We start from the raw sequence: 15296 nt of genomic DNA on the forward strand, positions 1-15296 counted from the left end.
TGTGCTTTGGCCAGCAGGTACCAAACCGGTCGCTCGGGTCCCATGCCCCCCTGCTCTGCTACCTGCCCGCCTAGGACCTTCGCTGTTGGATTTTGGCATTTTCGGTAGTTGATCTTTACATTCCCAGCCATCAGAGCGAAGCCTTGCGCTGCTCCAGCTCAGTCCCCAGCAGGCGCTGGGTGCTCACAGGGGAGCGTCACCTGCCGTGGCCCCCAGAAGGAGCCCAGTGGGAGATGGTTTCTGATGGGGACCACCAGGCTAGTTGGGCCAGGGGTACCCCTGGAGGGGCTGCCCCTGCTGGGGTGTGATTTGGGTCCACACCGGCTGTTTAATACCAGCATTACTATGGTTCACAGTCTGTGGTGACTTGGAAGAACCAAATTGTGGATGAGATGAACTCAAGACTTGGGATCAGCCACACTGTTGGGTGAAGTTTGGGTTTTTTTAAAGCATTGCTGAAAAAGTGGGAGCTGCAGGAAAATACATCTATATAGTCAACGTTTGAGGAATTTATTTACCCACAGAGGACATAGCATCTCCTGCCCTGGCCACAGCCCCAGGGTCCCCCCCCTCCCCACAGGGTGCCCTTCGCACCCGGCCAAAATCAACCAGCTTCACTCATCAAGGAAAAAAAAAATTAGTTTGTTTGCAGGGTGCCAAGACAGAAATACGCATTTCCAAGCAGTGTCCTCGGCTCAGTGTTGTGGGTGAAGAATTGGTGGCACCTCCCCGGCCCGAGGCACCACCCGGCCCCAAAATAAATACCTGTGGGGCATCCCAAATAGAGAGAGACAGGCTTGCCTGGCCAAAGGGACATCATCAGTAGGTAGGGACTCTCTCTCCTCTGGTGAAAAGATTAGCGGGCTTTTTATTTTTTTTTTCTTTACAGTTTTATTTACAAAATGTATTAAAACTCTTTGTACAACACCTCATTAAAATGAGGCTCAGTAATTGATGCCCACACATGCAGTTTATGCTTTTACAGCCATTAGTTTGCTTGGCAATTTTTCTGCTCACTGAAGTGCAGTTTCAACAACCAAAAATAGGAACTTAAATTACAAAAAAAAAAAAAAAAAGGGAAAAAAAAAGAAAAGAAAAAGGAAAGAACCCCAAAATCCCCCAAAGCAAAACAAATGAAAAAAAAAATACCGAAACAAATCATCGTGAGACTACTGCCAAACTTCCGATAGCTTGAAGTTGGTAGCCGGAATTGGTAAGCACTCAACACGTTTTGTTTTAGCTTTACATGCAAGTTTAAAAAATATCGAACCATTTACCAAACTCCCTTCACTGGTGTGAAGCCTCCATTCTTAAAAATTGATCTGATAAACATACATCTTTTATACAGCTTTTAAGAAAAATGTTTGTTTTAAATACAACTCATAACCGCACAGCTTTAGCTCGCCCTTGCTGGGGTCGTGATCACGTTCAGAAGTTGAAAAAAAAAAAATCACAGTTTCATGGAAAGAAAATGAAAACAAAACAACAATTTTTTGTCAATATCTTGTTAAAAACTTGAACAATAAATTATTCTCCTATGAGCTTTTAAAATTATTTTATATTACATTTTGTTGGAAATACTTATTTTTATCAAGACTTTCCCCATATAATCTTTTTCTTTTTTTTTAAATCCTATTAAAAGTTCAAATCTATCATCAGCAAACTAAACGCCTAAGGGTCAGACTGGTTTAAATGCGTTTCTTTTTCATTGTATGTTACTGATGAAATAAAACTCTATAGTAAACTACAGAAAATACATATTGTCGATTAGAGGTAATTAGTATGCAGATATTCCATTGAACATTTCCCATGTGATTGACAATATGTTTAAAGGTCGGTTGTTTTTTTTTTTTATCTTTTGCTTTTTTTTTTTTTTTTTTTTTTTTTTAAAAAGATGAAGTTAAGTAGTTTCCAGGCAGAGGTTCAAGGCTGAAACGCTGCTGCTGTCTAAGACGTTGGCTGTGAGTAATAGTGAGCCCCTACCTGTAGCAGTGTCGGCTGGAGCGCGGTGTCCTCTTTACAGAGAGGGCAAGGACAGGAGCATCCTCTCACCAGTAGCCATGAAACAAGAGTTGGCAGGAGCTGATATAATATAACAGTACTAGCAGGAGTCATGTTAGATCGCTTAATATTACTCTGGAACTGCAGCTCTAATTTGAGTTACTATCCTCTTTCCTTACTTCTGTTTTAAAATGACCGTTACCGAGAAGCATTAGCGGAGCACAGTGCTAGTTGTGAGAGAACTGGGGTGAAGCGGAAGCAGGCCTGGGAAAAACTAACCTGCGCTTCTCTTGCTTCATTGCTTGATATTAAACAGTGAATTAAATGCAAATGCGCAGCAAGAAAAGAGATATATGGTCTGAACCTAAACAGCAAGTAGCTTTTCTTTTTTTTTTTTAAAAGCCACCCAATGTCATTTTAATAAAGCACCTGTAGGTATGCCTGATGATAGAAAAAAAAAAAAAAAAAAAAAGGAATGCAATATTTTCTGCCCACACTTTAGCTACCTTGTCAAGAAATTAATTTACTGATCTGGAAGCAAGACATGCAGTTCCACAAATTACTTTCTTTTGGATTTACAGATTCACAGTCATTGACCTTAACGGGTTTTAATGCACAATTCTTTTCTTCAGATGTTACACCTTTTACTGCTATACAGAATTGCTCAAATTAGCTGGAGAGTTTAAAGTGGCTCGGAAAAAAAAAAAAAATCACACCACTGGTAAGTAAATACTGAAACATCTTGACATCAGCTCATACAAGCAGTGACAGGCCAGTCCATGTTCGCACGCAGCAGATTTCTGAGGCTTTGTGTCAGGAGGAGTTTCATAATTTGATACAATTGGGGTAGCTGATGAAACCAGCTGCGGTTTGCTTTCAGGACACAAGTCCATTTACTGTGCAGTGGTATCAAAGAATGGCTTTTGTTGCACTGATTTTTTTTTACAAGAATTTTTTTTCACATACTAATATCTTGTTACCAGTCCTTTCCTTTTCTTTTCCTCTTTTCCTTTCTTTCTTTTCCTTTCTTTTTTCTTTCTCTTTTTCTTCTCTTTTTCTCTTTTTCCTTCCTTTCTTTTATTTTTTCTCTTTTCTTTTTCTTTTTTTTTTTCTTTTTTCTTTTTTACTGTTTCTTCTTCTTCTTTCAAGCAAAGCAAGAATATTTCGGTGATGGTTTGCATTGTTGTGAGTCTCAGAGTCTTCCATAAGGCACTGAAGGAAAAATATCAGTTTTTCCTATTAAAAGTACATTGCACCATCATCAATGCGTGTCATGCCTGACACCTCGGCGAGAGTACGACTGGCTCAGGTGGTCCGAATCCATGAAGTAGCCACATTCTCTGCTGCTTCTCCTCTTGCGTGCTGTCAGGGCGACGATCTATAATAAAACCAGAAAGATTTCATCACTGCCTGGGAGTGCAGGGGAGGGGCAGGGAAGCTTGGCCTGGGGAGAGGCACAGTCTGTGGGCGATGGGCTAACCAGGCTTTTCCACAGTCGTTTTTCAGCAATTCAACTCTACTCTTCATGCTTTAGATATCATGATTTCTAGTGTAGACTTTTTTGTTCTATTGCCGATTTTTCTGAGACTTCCTAAAAGCACTTACCTGACCTTATTATAGCTTAAAAAATAAAGGGGAAGAGGTCGCTAGCAAGAGAGATGCAAATTCCGATTACAGTCATTTTTAAAGCAATTAATAAAATACTTTTATAGGTAGCGAACTAGCACAATGCTGGAGAGAGGAGTTACTCACTTCAGCACGAAGCCAGCTACCACTGTTTGCAATATAGGATGGTACCAAGCTTACTTCTGTTCGGGGAAGAAATTTAAATCACTTCTACTCTGAGACTGCCACCAGACGATGCTTCAAATGCCCTTCTGCAGCAGTCTGCTGATGCACACAACAAAATATCACACACAGCTTAAAAAAAAAAAAAAGAAAAAAAAAGAAAGAGAAAGAAAACCCAGAGGGTTTTAGCTCCCGGCCCATAGCCGTACCCCTAGATTTTCACACTTTCTGTGCCGTACACGTTGTAGCCTTCTCTGTAGGTAGCGTAATTCTGGGTGTTGGTGGCAGGAGCAGGTTTGAAGTTCTGCGTGTTCTTGGTGAGTTTCATTCGCTTGGACTCGGCCCGAGACTTGTAGCAGAACTCGATCAGTGCCACCATCATGGCCAGCCCGAGGCCTCCGACAAGGATATAGAAAACCCCGGCAACATTGCTCAGGCTCAGAGCGCTCGTCTTGTCCTAAGAGAAACGAGCCACGCCGTTAGTTTTGCTGCGAGGAGCAGACAGACAGACAGACAACAGGCTACTTTGCACTTCATCCTAGCTGGAATAACTACACTCATGGCATTTCGTGTCCCACTCATGGATCCGTGCCGTCCCCCCCCGTCCCCGGCAGCCGTGACCGCTCTGTCTCCCACCCTTTGGTGGGCGAAACCCTGGCCGACTCCGAGGCGATGAGGTTTTTTTTTTTTGGCCACTGACTTCCCCAGGCCTTTGGTGTCCCAGAGCAAACCTGTCTACGGCCGAGCATCTCTGGGGGCAAAGGCACCTTGGGAAAGCTCTGATGGGGAAAGCAGCGGCTGCGTAAAACAGCAGGTTTTACAGAAGGCCATTATAAAACTAGAAAAAGAAAAACCCCAAACTCTACACACTTGGTTTTGGTGAATGCAGATAAAATTACTGAGATGCTGCTAAACTTATCTACTTTTTTTTTTTCAACAGTTAGTTAGGAGAAAAAAAAAAACAAAAACGCCCTAGGAAGATGGTCAGTTACTTTAAGGTCAAGCAGCAGAGCCCTAAGCTAAACTAGCACCTTCAGTGACCGGGGGGAGAGCGACTTGTGGAATAAAACCAGTCATTGTAACATAAAAAATGCTGGCCGGGGTTTACCTTCCTTCAATACATGTCAGATGGGGGGGGTAGAAGGCTTGCATTTTTAAAAACAGGATTCTCTAATCAAATTAAATAGACCTGCAACCCTTTTGCTGCTGCGCGGGCCGGCTGGCTGTGTGCAGGAATCGCTGCTGGCAGGCAGGGCGCCGGGCTGGGCTGCCACGCCATGCCACGTCACGCCACGTCACACCATGTCACGCCATGTCATGCCACGTCACGCCACGTCACGCCAGCCTAGCTGGACGGGCAGATGCCAGAGCAACCTGCAGCAAGGGGCTGTGCCCAGGGAGGATGCTTGCTGACAGAGCTCGGTTTACGAGCGTCTCCAGGGACAGCAAAACTTGCATATAGTCAGAATAAAATACAATCTCCCCTGTAAGTGTCTGTGCGTTTCACAGGCAGTTTGGATAGATGCAGTTGTAGCAAGCAGCCTGCCATTTAAACTTAAAGATATTACTCATTTACACCTCTTTGCAATTACAGTTTCCTTCTACAGCTGCTGTGCATTCAGATGTCCCATGATCCCAAATTTAGCTCATGCAACAGCTACAGGGTTGTGCTCTAAGGAACTTCCAGTCCAGCTAAAATCAATGATTTTTATTATTGGCTTTGATGGAACTCAAAATTGTCCTCTGACACCGAGAGGGTGCTTCCAAATTATAGCTTTCTGTTTGAATTATTATAGAGAGCACTTCCAAAGGCACCAGGGGAGTCAGACACTCGACTGTGACTGATTTCAGCTGGAGCTGGATTTCTCCTCCTCTTGGTGCCTTTGAAAATGTCCTTGTCTCCAACAAGCCCAGCACTTCTACAGAGTTTTTCTCTTGAATAGCTTTACAAGCATTAAAAAAAAAAAAAAATCCTGGGTGTTTTCTTTTAACTGAATGGTGTGAATAAATATTTCCTGCAATTTAAGTGTGCAGCTACCAGGTTGATCAAGCTGCCACCCCAGGGGTGGGATCTCCACTGGGGTCCACAGCGGTCCCGCACGAGGAGCTGCTGGAGGCTGGCTGGCCCTGCAGCATGGCTGGTGTGGGACGGGGCAGTACAGCAGCAAAATGGTTCAAAGCAGAATAAAAAAAGAATATATAATATTCATGTAATGAGTTACCAACAGTATTCCTAGATTTTTTTTTTTTTTTAAATCAAACCAATTTCAAACTGAATGGGAAAATAGGGCAGGAATTATGTTTTTTTTCCTTATCACGGGTCTGTCCTGAAATCGGTCACCCTTAGCAAGCATGTGACTGCTTCCCAAACTGACATGTAGAGAACCTAAGTCACAATTTTGAGACAAAAATGTGTTTTTTCAATGAAACTAAAAATAAGAAAAGATGCTGGCCTGAATAATACACATTGACTGTGCTGAAAGGTGCACATTTAAATGAAGATACCAGCTTGGGAGGCTTTGGGGGCTTCTCTTTCCATGTTTTTCTAGCAAAATACTCAAATAGTAAAACATACTTACAACTACAGTCTGCATAAAAGAAAAATGCTGTCACGTTCAATTATTTTTTCTATTCTTTTCTTTCAACCTTCAAAATGTAAATATCAACTTTTGAAAGCCATTCTTTGTATAAACAAACAGTGGGTCAAAATGTGATTGCTAATCAGTACAAAAAGACCTTCAGCGACTGACCTTACTTCCGGAGTCCTTGGCTCCACATTCACCCTTATCGTACCACCATTTGTTTTTCAGCTTGTCTAAGATGCCTTGTTCACTGAGTTTCAATACTGCAAGGTTTACAGGAGTTCTTCACGTGGGAAATAACATAAATAACATTATATTATGTTATTTTATGTTATTCAATCTTTAAACTACTTTAAAACTATACAAAGCGATAAAGCAGGGTTCCTGGCCACAAAGTATTTACACTGCAGGCAACTGGATCATCCCCTTAAGTTAACGCTAGAGCAACGCTATATTACCAGGTCCTGCCCATATCGCTTTGAGTAATCGGCACTCACTGTTAAATGAAGGTAGTAGAAACAAAGCAAGGCCAATTTCCCACTTTGGTACAATATCACAGGCATTCACAGTAGCTTCATGGACTATGGTGGGTTTGATCCAGCAGGACCCCTGGTATTGCACTAACAGACAGCAAGCCCCACCAACGAGCAACTGGGGCTTCTTACGGTAAAACAGAGGACGCGGGCACTCTCTGCGTGTGTGTGTGCGTGTGCATGTCTGCGAAGCAAAAAAAAAACCCCAGGGTGGATGTCCCAGAGGGAGATTTTGCCAGCCGTCGGGGCTGTTTCCCCGCTGGCGGTGGTTTCTCTGGCTCCCGCGGTTGCCGCCGTGCTGGGAGGCACTGGAGCTGCTGCATCCCCAACTCTGCCGGTCCAGGGAACTGCAGCAGAAAATAAGGAAATGCAGACCTTTATGAAACAAACTAACGAATGCAGAAACGCCGGCTGAAAGTGCCGAGGGTGGGAAATGTTGGCGGGATGAAGGCGGCTGCTGACTGTGGTGCTGCTAAGAGCCTGCGAGCCCTGGGGGACCTGAGCTCGCCCGTCCTTTCCCTGTGGGAAAGCAGCGCCTGAGGAGCCCTCAGTTGGGTTTTGTCATTTCCATTTCTTCCTTGTGTGATGTCTTGGTGTTTTTTTTCTGCCTGCTTCTGTGAGACAGGCTCCCTGCATTAGGGACATCTTCCGTTCCTGCTCCTGCTTGAACAGCTTTGATCCCCGCTCCGTGGCCGTGTGGGGCAGCCGGTGGGGAGGAAAGGGCTGGATCCTTATCCCCAGTGATGCTGTGCCGCTTTGCATGGGATAACAGCAGGCAGACGCACGCGTGGCTGCCCTGCAACATGCCCCGCTGTGGGTCCATCCACAGCTGCCGTCAGCGGAGGAGATGCAGGAGCTCAGCCCACGTCTACGCCGGTGCCAGCCTCACTCCTCGCTCCCGCTGCTCCCTGCTTTTCTCCCACCCCAAAGCGCATGACTCTCTGCAGAGCAGAAGAGATTGAGGAGAAAGAGCAGCACAACCTATACAAAACACCTTAATTGCAAGCTTAATCACACGGCGACATTTAGGGAAATGTCCACGGGCTGGGAGGGCTCACAACCCCCGAGCAGCTGAGCCCTGCCATGCCCGGGGCAGGTAGATGCTGGGAGAAGCAGCTAGTGAAGAAAAGCCCCATTCCCTCATCTGCCAAGAAGCTACCTCTGAGACGGCCGTGAAACCTCTCAGCAGCTGACGATGCCCTCGGAGATGCTACGTGCCCTTCGGGAGGAGAGCGGGAGTGAGGTGCCAACCGGAGAGCAGCAGCCCACGGAGCAGGTCGTGGGGTACCATGTGAAAAATGAGCATTTTCAAGAGCTCCTGAGCTGAACGCTCCTTGGGCTGCACCAACGTGACCCAATGTGGCATTACCGAGGTCAGCAGGGAGGGCAAAAGCAGGAAAAAAACCCCATCGAGGTGGGGAGAACCGCTGGTCCCTGGTCCCAGCGGCAGCGATGCCGGCACTGCCTGTGCTGGCAGAGCTTCCCGGCTGGCCAGAGGCAGCACCACTTCTCCCGGTCTGCACAGGGCTTGGTTTAACACCAGCCAAGATTTTATCTTTGTAAAACGGCTATTTTTAAGCAGCGGCTGTAATCTAATTAAGTATCAATCAGGGAAGGCTTCACGCACTCAGCTGGACACAGCCGACGGGCAGCGGGGACAAACCGCGCGAGACGGGACGTGTTTGCTGGCTCGGCCCCTCCACCAGGAGCCGGTGGCATCGTAAAAAGCCAGCTGTACTGCAGCTACGTTTGCATCCACCTATAGGTAGGGCTCTAAAATATCAACGCACGCTCCACAGACACTGCGAACGCTCTGGGCGCCGCAGGTAATGCACCTGCCCCGTTGGTTTACGCCAACAGGGACCGGCCGGGTCCTGGCCAAGCCGCCCCCGTGGACCCTCCTGGGCAGCTGTGTCGTGACGAGTTCCCCGGTGACACCAGGGCAAATACACTGTAAGAAGCCGTGCGTGATTGCGATGCAAGTCAGCGAAAGCGGAATGTCTTTACCCACCCGTTACAAGACCCAGTAGAAAGACTGGTGTGGATTATTGCTTAGAGAACAGTGCTCTCATTTTAAATTTCATTTAAAAACTATTCAATTCGGAGAGATTTTATGCAATACATCTCTCTGCTTTGAAAAGCATTGTGCAGCTGAGAATACATGAACAATAGGGAGAAGGTTATAACACCTTTTCCCCTATCCGCATATTTTATTGTGCAAATTTTCCCCTCCCCCCAGTCCTATTCCAAACACTATTTTTAATTTGCATGCCTTTATAAAACCCATATGGAGTACAGAGAATTTGCATAACATCCAATACATTATAGATTAGCTTTCACAACATTATACAGTATTGGGAAATGAGGAGGCTTAATATGCTAATTAGGGTGCTTTATTTTTTTTTAAAGCCAAGATTGGAGTTAATTGTGCACACGCAACTGCCAAAAAAAAAAAAAAAAAGTAGTAAACTAAAATTATCTTAACTAAACAGATGGGAATTTGCCTAAACCGGGGATTTCACTATAGTTTGTCATGGCCCTATTTGTCAGGTGAGGTACTGCAATACCTCAGCCCGGGTAGGAAAGAGGTGATTTCCTCCGTCCATCTGTCCCGGCACAAGGAGCAGAGCGGGACAGGCAGACAAGTGCCGAGGAGCCACCGCATGCTTCAGGCCGACCAACCTTTGCCGGCAGAGCTGTCACCGTGCCGGGGGGCTCCTGTGCTGGGGGGCTGTAAGCTGTCCTGCCTGGCACGGGGACTGACCGTGAAATGCAGCTTGTTTGATCAAAGTCCTAAGGAACAATTTTGTCTGCTTCCAGGAAATTAATCCCGAGACCTCTTAATGCGTGAGCTGCTCCCGTGTGCAGCAGGATTGGAGCGACCTGGTGATGGGAGAAGGTGTGACACCTCTGCAGCCCCCGGTCCAGCGCTTCACCCGCGGGGATGCAAGGCGAGCTACTGCGGGGCGGACTCCTCAGCTCCCAAATTCCCAAGATAAGTAAATATATTGAAAAGTGAGCCTGGCTGCTGGTACCTTTTCCGATTGCTCATCTCTGAGTAGCTGTCTAGCCTTGTTCAATTTAATAGTCAGAGTCAGGCATGGCTTTGGCTGAAATCCTGATGGAGGTGCAGAAGGGCACGTCTGGGCCGTGGTGTTTTTCTCGCCGAGCGCTCAGCAGTGCACATTGAATACGAATCCTCTGTACTGTGCCTCGGCTCGCAACTCAGCCAGTCCCAAAAAAAGCCCTCGGGCAGCACCAGCACCCTGCCCACGCCGGCAGGTCGAGGGTGCAAAGTAAGTGTTTTGTTTGCTATTACAGAGGGAAGCGTAGGGCTCTTCTGAGAGCGAGGGCTGTTAGCTTTAGGAAAAGGATTTTTTTCATAGCTTGCCCTGGCACTGTTTGTTTGAGGAGGGATTTTTTTTTAATTGCCTTAGAGGCAGAGGAATGGAGAGACTAAATGACTTGCCCGGGTCCCACAGGAAGGCTGTGTCCCAGCCACCTACCTGCCTCCCTGGCCAGCTGTGCCACCCCAAAAACAGCTGAGAGGATCATTTGCTCAGTTTCTGGGTTTCTCTCTCAAAAGACTTCCATTTCCTCATCTTTTTCCTGGGATAATTTTGTGCTTTCCAGCTGCTTTTTTAATTAGGTTGCTGTTGTTGGGCTGTACAGGATATCCTATGAGGTCCTCGGCCCCTTCCCTGGGGGATTCAGCTGTTTTTCCTCTGCCTTTAATTTATGATGGGATTCTTTTTCATCTCCCCCCCGTGTGGTTTTCAGCCCAGCTCTCTAGTAGTTTGGTTGCTTTTATCCGAGAAAAATGTTCAGAGGTTTGAGAGCTTGTGCTCTCTTGTTGTGTTCTGTATGCCCAAGAAAATGAGCTGAGGCAATTAGGATCATTTCAGATGTCATAAGATGGTATTCTTGCAGTGTTTTTCTTCTTCACCATCACAGAAGGACTTTTTTGTTTTTACTTGCTTGTGCTTTTCATCCAGATGTAGTAGGGTTGGCTGCTGCAGGCTTAACCATGTGAGGCTGGATCTGTTGGGCTGCTTTACCAACCCTGCTAAGATTTTTTTTGCCGACATCTACAAATGACAGGAAGACTTGAGTCTAGAGAAACGGTCCCGGCTGCCTCGTACTGAATAGTATTGCCCCCAGTGGCAAATTAAACCATTTGCTATGGTTGATTTATTTAAGAGAGGCACGACGTTAAGAAGATCGGTGCCCATCTATTCTCACAGGCTTCACTTTATCAGAGTCTGCTGCAAACGTAATTTTACACCTGGGACAGAGGTGGGTTTTATCAGTGTTTCAGCAGTTTGGTTCCTCTGCTCCCCTGTTAGAAGACCCCGCTCGGGTGCTGGCAGCTACTGGCAGAAAACGAGTGGTGCCGGTCTTTTTCAAATGCAGCGTGGCACCATCTCAAAGGGAAGGACCTCTTCCCTTCACCTTGTGGCCCTGGACCTCCTCCCTGCTGCATTTCAGCCCCTCTTGGCTCAGGACACCAGCCCCAAACGTCCTGCTGCACCCCTTGCTGCTGGTGGCCCCAGGCAACAGCACGATGCTGACGGAGTGAACCCATTTTTGAAAAACGATGTGTGGTCACTCATTGAAATTTCATCCCTGAACTAGGTCCCCAAAGCTTTGGGTTCAGTTTAAAAATCCTGGCCACCTCTCCCTCCAAATTCCAGAATCGCTACAGCACTTCTTTGTCGTGAAGGCTGATCTTGCATAAAATACAGCATCGCTTCCAGGCTGAGTAGGCTCATCGCCCTGACGTGTGAGATCATCCCTCAGAAGAAAGAGCTGCTATATGCTCTTCGTAGAGCATCTATTACGTTTCTATTTCATTACTACCTATTTTCCATCCACGCCCTTAATATGGAAAAGAGGGAACACGATGGTGCAGAAGCCAACTCCGCTCTCTTCTTACTTCTCTTTGAGACACCCTCACCCTGTCTGAGGGATTTCTTGCCCTGCCTCCTCTCGCCACAGCACCAGTTTCAGGTTACTTGCAGTAGTTTTTAACTCCATTGAGAAAACTGGTGGCATTATAATATTTCTTTCTGGCCAGAACAAGTTTGAAGTAGAAAAAAGTAAATTAATCATCAAAGAAATAGTTCTTTATCAGTCCCAAATGCGAGAAGATATAATTTCTGCCCCTCTCAAATTATCAATCATGACAGGCTTTTAGTTTGATTAATGACCTTTTAGGTTCATGATTTCACCTGCACCTATATAAAGTAGATAATCCCTAAAGAGATATTTTACCTGGTGCCATCACTCTAGCTTCTACCAGCTTAAGAAAGAGACCCAGCAGGCTGAAGTCCCACATACAACTGGAAAAGCTGGCCAGGTTGCTCTTTTGGTGATCTGATTCCAGTTACTGGCCATCGTGTTTACCTGCTGGTGCTGCGAACAGGATGCTTCCCTGAATGAACTTGGACTGTAGAGAAGAGTCTGAGCAACTTCTTGGAAAAGTGCTGTTAATTTTTGAAAAGAACATCCTGATCTTGCCAGGAAAGAGCCATTTTCCAGGAACAAGCGATGGGATGTACTGATGCTAATGGCTTTGTAGCCAGTGTTTTGGCTGGTCCTCACAAGTTGCAGCAGGTGATCCAGTGAAGAGCCGGTGACCACTACAGGCAAGATTTAGGAGCAAAAGTCACTTTGGGACTTGAAAATCTCACCCAATAATCTGCAGACTTTCGTTGGCTGCTTGTAACTGGTGTTTGAGTGGCATAAAGTCTCGGCAACACCGTAGTTATGTTTATGACTTGCAATCAATAAAGATGTAAGTGGTGATTGGAACAGCTTTGGATAATTCACATCCCATTCTATGCTCTAATGGATGTAATATAAATGTTATACCCAAAAATGATCATTGCCAAGGAGAGCAAATGAACACGGCAGACAGCACACTGTTCCCTCAAACCAGATGAACCATTGCTCAGAATTAATTTTGGATTTTTAGATGCAATCTTTCAGAAAAGGGAGCTGCAAAGAAAAGGTGCAACAAGCAAAGGCTCTTTAACGCATTAATTAAAGGGCTTCCTCAGAGTTGCGCAGGACGGGGTGGGCAGTGCATGGGTTGCACTGAATCTCCCAGGCAGTGGGGCTGCCCGAGGGCTGACCTGGCACCTTTTGCCACCTGGGTTTTACAAACTGCAGGTGTTCTTCAGCTGATTTCTGATGTTCTGTAAAATATTTGGTGTACAGGGTACAGTGCGGCATTTTCTCAGCACTGTTGCTTGCAGCATCTTGAGAGTCCAAATGTAGCTTTTTAGGGGGTACAGGGTGAAGAAATCAGGCATGAGCTTGAAGGAAGACCAGAATAACATTAGCAGTGAGAACGCCTCTCTGGTCTTGAAAATGGCTTTTCCCCACTCGTGCCCAGGGCAGAGGCTCAGGACAGCAGCGAACAAGCTGCAGAAGAGCTGACCAGTGTCCCAGCCTGGAGAGGGATGCCCGGCTGCCCAGCCGGCTCGGGAAGATGCCAACCACTGGGCAAGAGCTCCAACCACCACGGCTCCATTGCTCTTCTGCGCCGTCCCTGCGCAGGAGGGCTCGGCGGCTTCCACAGCGCCACGTAGGCAGGACGTCTGCGTCCCCAGCGGCACCAGGGAGGGATGTGTGCCATCTCACCCGGGGACAGAGGGTTCAACCAGTGATGAAGCTAAGAAATTGAAGACCAGTGGCCACGGGAATCCTTCTCACAAGGCAGATGGATGCTGGCTCCAGACGTACGGTAAGCACGGCTAACAGGAGCCTCGTCCATTGCCAAGAGGTCTGGCTAGAAGGCCAGGGACATCACTTCCCCGGTACTTAATACAGCATCTGCCACAATGCAAAATCCTGCGTGGTCACTAACCTGCCCTTTCTCATTTTTTTCCCAGCAGTACAACATCAGATGCCAAATAACTCTGGTTGGAGAAGCGCTGTGGAAACGCAGGCACACATCACTAGGGATGCGGTATTTACAGCAAAGCTGTTTGTGTTTTAATGTACCCTGGCGCTGGCCGTTTGGGTACATCGGGGAGGCAGAATCACCGCGCCAAAGGCACCCCTGGGCTCCAGCTGTGTCATACCGCATGGGCGCAGAACAGCTGTAAATCTGGTCTAATATCTGGCTCGGCCAGGTTTATTGCTGATTTGTGGGATCAGAGCAACAAAATGCCACAGGAGGTTTCTGGCAAATCCAGCCTTCTGAAGATTGCAAGATTAATGACGCGTGACGTCCTCCCTCTGAGTCGGTGTGTGGCCCTTGCCGAGCCGAGCAGTCAGACCAAGAGCTGCATCCCCTGCAAAGGGCTCGTCACCTTCCCGTCCAAATCCCAGTGACGTGAAGGAGACCAAAGTCCATGGTGGTACCAGGTCTTGGTTAGTACGTTATCAAGTGTTTTTTGACTTGTTGTATTTTTAATCCCTGTTATTTTTACCTAATCCCTTTAATTTAGGAATCTGACATATTCAGAGCACTCTCACTTCTGCAGCAGGAATTGTTTTTCTCTTGTTTCTAATGACCAAAGCTGTCCTTGCTGGCTGGAGCACTCCTGGGACTGCTGACATCAGCACAACCCAACCAACGTTGTAACATCAAAGAGTTTAGACGTTAAATGCTCGGGTTTCCAAAATGCACCTCATAGTGTCAGAGGACAGGCAAGTGGACTAAGGCGCGAACAAGCAAGGATCTTCTTAATTCTAAATGCCTCCTAACATCCTTTGGGGTAAGACTCCTGAAAACACTGAATTAATTGTTCCTGTTGGTATCACTGGCAAATTTCCACTGACTTCAGGGGAGGCAGGGTGGGAAGCCTGTTGCGGACATGTGGGAATTGTCACCTTTACCGTGCTCGGAGAGGGAAATATCTGAAGGGGACAGGGAGAACGACCCCGATGACTGCACCGTTGCTTTGCACCGCAATTTCAGCCCCACGCATCCAGCACCGCAGAGAAACCCCTCAAAGCCACGCATCACGCCAAATCACCGGCCCTCCCCGCTCAGCGCTGGCGGGAGGAAGGGGAGTTGATGCCCGCAGGGTCCGCAGTCCTGCTCGCTGGAGCTGAGCGGGCCAGAAGGCAAGCGGCCCACTGCCGTGGCCCCGAGCCGGCCCGCGCGGGCACACGGCAGCGCAGGGCGCTGAGAAATGCAGAAATCAAGCCTGGGCACTCTGCTTAATTTGACGGGATGCCACAAAAATCTCACTAACAACCACCTCGGTATTGTTAAAATATAAAGATAGAAACAATCCAGGAAGAGATACCAAATGCAGTGTTATTCTCTAGAGGGCATTGCTTGAGGTTAAAGACCCATCTAAATCAAATAAGGCATTTTATTCCCCCAAGCTCTATAAATCCCAGCCTGATCTGTAACTATTGAACGGACTTT

The 15296-nt window shown here is 46.9% G+C and overlaps 1 protein-coding gene across 6 annotated transcripts in view; it reads right to left on the reverse strand.

The window, feature by feature from the left end:
- Nucleotides 1-843: 843 nt before the first annotated feature.
- Nucleotides 844-15296, reverse strand: part of GRIA3 (glutamate ionotropic receptor AMPA type subunit 3) — a 155097-nt gene continuing 140644 nt past the window's right edge. For 3 of the 6 annotated variants that reach the window (XM_069811036.1, XM_069811037.1, XM_069811033.1), the window contains 2 exons: nucleotides 3999-4246; nucleotides 844-3379 (listed from right to left, as the gene is read on the reverse strand). In XM_069811036.1, coding sequence (XP_069667137.1) covers nucleotides 4001-4246 — 246 coding nt within the window. In that variant the 3' untranslated portion in view covers nucleotides 844-3379; nucleotides 3999-4000. Of the gene's footprint in view, nucleotides 3380-3998; nucleotides 4247-6539; nucleotides 6655-15296 lie in introns of those variants that run through there. The other 3 variants (XM_069811034.1, XM_069811035.1, XR_011329467.1) reach the window with 3 other exon arrangements.

Source organism: Haliaeetus albicilla, chromosome 23 (assembly GCF_947461875.1).
Source record: "Haliaeetus albicilla chromosome 23, bHalAlb1.1, whole genome shotgun sequence".
Taxonomy (NCBI): domain Eukaryota; kingdom Metazoa; phylum Chordata; class Aves; order Accipitriformes; family Accipitridae; genus Haliaeetus; species Haliaeetus albicilla.